The 6,000-nt window shown below is 33.4% G+C and overlaps 1 protein-coding gene across 1 annotated transcript; it reads left to right on the top strand.

Moving 5' to 3' along the window:
* Positions 1–377: 377 nt before the first annotated feature.
* Positions 378–5,341, top strand: LOC130828290 (uncharacterized). The gene is made up of 8 exons (XM_057694189.1): positions 378–610; positions 1,281–1,703; positions 2,551–2,912; positions 3,003–3,252; positions 3,430–3,595; positions 3,676–3,778; positions 3,996–4,124; positions 4,612–5,341. Exons 2-8 carry the CDS (start codon positions 1,469–1,471, stop codon positions 5,110–5,112), a joined length of 1,746 nt encoding a protein of 581 aa, XP_057550172.1. The 5' UTR covers positions 378–610; positions 1,281–1,468; the 3' UTR covers positions 5,113–5,341.
* The last annotated feature ends 659 nt before the right edge of the window (positions 5,342–6,000 follow it).

Genomic DNA, 6,000 nt, shown 5'->3' with positions numbered 1-6,000 from the left:
AATGGTCATTCTCAAGCTGAGACTCTTACTAATTCAACATGCTTTGATATATGTATAGTCTCATCATCTAATCGTTCTTAGACCCTGATTATAACTGTCACATGATTCGCTTATCTCCATGCGAATAGCGAATCGAAAAAAGCGAATTATGGTCGATTTTAGGCTATTTTTGGACAAATTTGAGCGAATCACAAATTAAAATAGCAAATTAGCTAGCGAATTATATTATTATTACACTGATTATAACTTTAACAATCGAAATATATAAAATATGATGATAATGAATTGGTCATTCATGAGCCAAGGCTCTTACGTTAGATTATAAAGATATAGTGTGTCATTATCTAACCATTTTTCAGACAGAGATAATGAAACTTTTTTGTTTAAGACTATTTTATAACTTAATTTAGATTCTTTTCTTGTTTAGTGGTATTTAAATTTCATTTGATGACACAAAAGTAGTTTTTCTTCATATTTGTTTGTTTCTACAAGTGTCTCTCTGCTTCTTCTTCACTCCCCCTTTTACAGATTATCTCTGTTTTTTTCTATAACATACATGTTTTCCATTCAGTACACATTTTGTTCTTTCTCCTAAAAAAAATTCTTTTGGGTAATTATAATTTCATAAATTTGTTGTTCTTGATGTTATTTCTATCAACTTCTTCCTAAAATTCAATCAAATTGTAGAATTTAATAGGGTTTTTCTCCTTATTTAATTTCTTAAATTTTGTATTCAAACAATTTTCATCAAGTTTCAAATATTTCTGCCATAATTGTTTTTTTGGTACTTCTTCCATAATTGTTGGTTAAATGTGATCATGGTAGTTTTTAATCCCTGTTTTTACCTGTTTTTATTTTTTAAATCTTGAAAAATACTTGAATTTCCAGTTGAGAATTATCAATTATCTCAATTTAAATATTTATTTATTTATTTTCTATAATTCTATATTTTGGTAAACATTGTTTCCCTTGAGTTCAAGTTCATGCAATCAATCTCCAACAAACTTCCATTAATGATGCATGAATATAATTAACTCTTTCCTACCCTGTTTTTCTATTTTTGTTATTATTTCTAATAATCTTTCAAAATTAATCAATTTTTGGAAAAAAAAAATAAGTGGGGAAAATAACTTTTCTTATGGAAAAAAGAAAAATTATGATAAAAGTACAAATAGTCATTATCAGTCCATGACTTATTTTAATAATTAGTAGTTGTAATAATCAATATTTGCATAATTTATTATAATTCTGAAATGGGTTTTATGTTATGATGTTCACAGAAACATATGGTGGAAGAAGCAATTTCTTGTGATAAGTGGTTGAAAAGTTGGTTGATATTCTGATGGAAATTGAAAAGGCTAGTGGGTATTTTTTTTAAGGAATTTTATTTTAAACCCATTTTTTTAATCAAATAGTAAATACAAAAAAAAATTGAAGTAAAAAATTTGAAAAAAAAATTGGAAAAAAAATGGAAGCAGAAGATAATCAAAAGGGTTTAGAGAGGGTATTATCACAGAAGGCTTTGGCAATGAGCAGTTCATTTCCATGTCAAATATGTGTGGTGGGTTTTTTGTGTGGAGTTTGTCTAACTTCTTTATTCATGGCTTCTCTTACTTCTTTTGGTCATTTTCAATTCAATGGGATTCAATTTCATCATATTTCAGCTGGGATTTTACCATGGAATTCTGATTCTCTCATTACTTGTAAGTTTTATTTTCTGAATGAACTATTTTTGTGAGAGACAATCGGTGAGATGAAAGACGATCTCAAAATAAGATGTCTATGCTATTGTGATACCGGCTATTTTAACCCATATATGAGAAGAATTTGTGTATCTTTTTCTCTAATGAAATGATATGTTGATTGGGTATAATATATGAAATCATGAGGTGTATTTTACAATGAGACTGTCTTATATAAGAAATTGTGTTTCTGAATTTATCTTTTTTTTTATGTGAAATAATATGTTGATCGGGTATTATTATATGAAATTATGAATAGTGTTTTTTTTTATGTATGTTTGCCATTAAGGTCAATCAGAAATAAGTAAAGTTGCGTATATTCAATCCTTCTAAAACCCGGGTAGATGAGAACTAGTACTTGACATTAGGGTTATGGGAGGATGATGAAGAAGTATAATTTTGTATCATGCTGATTTTATCCTCTTTGGTTTGGTGTTTGTTTTATTTGTTCCCAGACTCATGGTAAAAGTAAACTGTTTGATAAAACAAGACTTTGTCATTCAAAGGGTTAGGTTGCATACATCTGATTCTCGTAAATTCTGCTAGACGATAGTTAATTCAAACGAGGTGATGACATGAATACCACTTGTAGTAGGAATGAAGAATCATAATTTTGTTTTATGTCAATTTCGATGTCTATGTATTCCTAAACTTATTTTGATGCCTAGGGACGCTAGTATAAGGTGTACCGAACACTCGTCTCTATATGTGTGCTGAATCAACTCAATCTTGTGTGTTATATGTTATACAATTCTATATTAATAGAAAGCTTTCAAGGCTTTAATTTGCTTTGTATATGATGAAACAGATGGAGATAATAACTCCATAACATTAAGAACAATGGAGAAAGAAGTAAACCCAAGTGGAGAAAATTGGTGTTGTAATGAGGAAAAAGTATCATTGCTATATTCAGCTTGGAGTACCTTACTAAATGAATCCCTAGACCCATCAGCGAACGAACAGCCTAGTGTTCCAAACGCCCCTCATTTGGAAAATTGCAAGTTAAGAGCAAAAACGAACAAGCGACTTGATGAACGCGTTGGTAACGCAACATTTCCCCCTTGGACCCTTTGGAAAGGATCATTAGACGTCTACTCGAAGGTTTCGGAGGACCTACAATTGAGTGATTTCCGACATCAAGATATATTGGAAGGTGCTTACCCTCCTTGGGTACGTCTCTATATCAAAACTTACGTGCAACAATCATGTTTCGATGTAAAGAACTTTGATTATTTGTCTCAAGTATATTTGTTTCGGTAGATTACAGGATCGGATGAGGAAAATTATCCCTTGACGAGGAAGGTCCAGCGTGATATATGGCTGCATCAGCATCCTTTGAACTGCCATGATCCTCGAGTGAAATTTCTTGTGGCTGATTGGGAAAGGCTACCGGGTTTTGGTATAGGTGCACAAATTGCGGGAATGTGTGGACTTCTCGCTCTTGCGATTACTGAGAAGCGGGTGCTTGTAACGAATTACTACAACCGTGCTGATCATAATGGCTGCAAAGGTAATAAGTCCTAATACCGAGTTGATGTGAGAATTTCTGATGTTATGAGCAAAAAATGACACGAAAAGTTGAGTCGTAGATTAGTGTTGGATTAAGCTGAATAAAGTGTAGGTTTTGTCACCAATGATCTCTCACATTGATTTGGTCTGGAATGTGCGCCTTTGGCGGAATTTATAGGCTCATCTCATGCACATTGGTCGTGCTACTTCCTTCCGGAAACATCCCAAGAATGTCGTGATCGTGCTTTTGAACTCGTGCATCGAAAAGAAGCGTGGGATGAGGGTATTATAAAAGCGAAAGAGAACTACACATCTAAAGAAATTTGGGCCGGTCGGACTCCAAGGTAATCCGTTGCACCTTGCTTAATGTGCTTGTTCTAAGTAGAGTATTAGTTACTCATTGTGGTCTAATGAATAACTGCAGAAACTGGGGTACTCCTTGGAGTTATTTGCAACCTACAACGGAGATTAATGGGAGTTTTGTAGGGTTTCATCGGAAAATGGATCGAAGATGGTGGCGAGCACAGGTACGGTTGTCTGATTTACGTGAAGTTGTAGATGATGTTTGCTACCAAGGGTCAAGTGGAATCAACCTCTTTGTTATCATTAACACGGGTAAGGTTGCGTACATGTGACCCCCAAACCCCCCGGGAAGCCATTTAATGGCATTAGAGTAATGGAATGTTTTTGTTGGCTGTTCTATTTACACGCTAATTTAGCATAACGAGATAGAATGATGATCAGGGTGTACGATACTTGATGAGGTTTCCGACTGACTACACATGCGAACTAATGAATGCTGCCCGGCATGCTGCATTTGGGAAGGAAGCTGCCAAAATGGTTCTCTCAAATTATAAGGAGGAATGGCTTAAGGTACACATGCAACTTTTAAACCATTGAAATCTTGTTTTGCATATAGAAAATAAGGAGTTTAGTTAATATCTTCAGGAAATCTTGTTTTCTCCTTTGTTTTTCTGCCGTCTCCTTGTAATTGTTGTTCGCTATAGCATATTCTGGGCTAACACCATCAGCTTAAACTATTGATTGAGTTAGTTCCTTGACATGTTATCATAAGCTAACGTCAGGTTCATAGCCTCATAGGTTCGAATCTCATCCACCCTTTATTTCAAATGGAATATTTAGCATCAAGCATAAGAAGCGCATATGTTGCATCAACACTTCTAACTCAAAAGGAATCTCATGTGAGGCGGCGTGATTGAGTATATAACATATCTATGGGTTTCAATATTCAGCTTAAGCTTTTGGGTGATTAGTTCAGATGGTTCCTTGATCGGTGTTCCTTTTTTCTATGTTTGGTGACTCCTTAAATGCTAAATTTGTTTAACTTGCTCTATGATAGGAAAATTCAGACCACCCTGCATCAGAAATAGAAAAATATGTGTGGTCTAATCACAAACCCTGGATACCGAGACCAATTCTAAGCATGCACGTACGAATGGGAGACAAAGCTTGCGAAATGAAGGTCGTTGAGTTCAACGAGTACATGCGCCTTGCTGATAAGATACGAAAACAATTCCCAAATCTCCGAAGCATCTGGCTATCAACCGAGATGCAAGAAGTTATCAACCTGACCGAGCATTACACACCGTTTGGATGGAACTTCTATTACACAAATGTAAAAAGGCAGGTCAATAATATTACGATGGCAACCTATGAGGCGAGCCTAGGAAGAAAAACAAGTACGGAATATCCTTTAGTCAATTTCTTGATGGCTACTGAGGCGGATTTCTTCATAGGTGCGTTGGGTTCAACTTGGTGTTTTTTGATCGATGGCATGAGAAACACCGGAGGTAAAGTTATGGCGGGATATCTTAGTGTTAATAAGGACAGATTTTGGTGAACGGAAAAGGTCGGAAAGTGTATAGTTCATCTTGGATTCTGATAACATTCAATCACAATTTTGCTACATTTTGTACAAAAATAAGGGAAATATGTATATTTGAGGTTCATAATTGTACCATATATGATTTTGATTTATCAGACTTTAAGCTGGCAAAAAATGACTTAATATGACAATGATTGAATAGTTAGTGTCTAGGCTTCTCAACCATGTAAGAGAGAAGGGTCAACATTGTTGGAATTGTCTGGTGAATGTCTTTTAGCTAGTTGATTATTTGAAAAAGAGCTATTTTTGTGCGAGACCATCTCTAAGTGAGATGATATCAAACAAGAAGCTTATATTCTCATAACATATGTCAGATTGACTATTTAAACCATATAATTGATAAATGAATTTTACGCTTTTTTTAAGTGAAATGAATAAAGAGTTAATACTTAATAGCCCCTTTTTCTTAGATTTTAACTTGACAATTTACTATTATCAACTATCTCCTCAATCCCATTTAATTTAATATGTTATATTTTCCTTTTACAGAAATCACAAAATAATTGTTATGTTTGTAATTGTATAATATAAAACATCTAATGTGATAATAAATTTACACATATAGCAGAAACGTTACATAAATACTATTCTCCTAATTTTAATCATCATTTACAAAAAAAAAAAAAAAAAAAAAAAAAAAAAAAAAAAAAAAAATTTATGGAACAGATCGAGTAGTATACTTTAAAACATGATTAATACAATATATCTTCTATGATAGTACTAAAGTTGCTAAATTTTCCTCTCCCTTTCGATGACTTTGTCTTATTTGGTTTGGACATATTTGCCAAGACAATTATTAAAGCCTTAATGTCTATAATTGAGCATAACTAAAAATTATGAAAA

The sequence above is a fragment of the Amaranthus tricolor genome, chromosome 12, assembly GCF_026212465.1.
Source record: "Amaranthus tricolor cultivar Red isolate AtriRed21 chromosome 12, ASM2621246v1, whole genome shotgun sequence".
NCBI classification, from domain to species: domain Eukaryota; kingdom Viridiplantae; phylum Streptophyta; class Magnoliopsida; order Caryophyllales; family Amaranthaceae; genus Amaranthus; species Amaranthus tricolor.
Note: the sequence above shows the minus strand (reverse complement) of the source record. Positions and strands in the feature narration are given on the sequence as shown.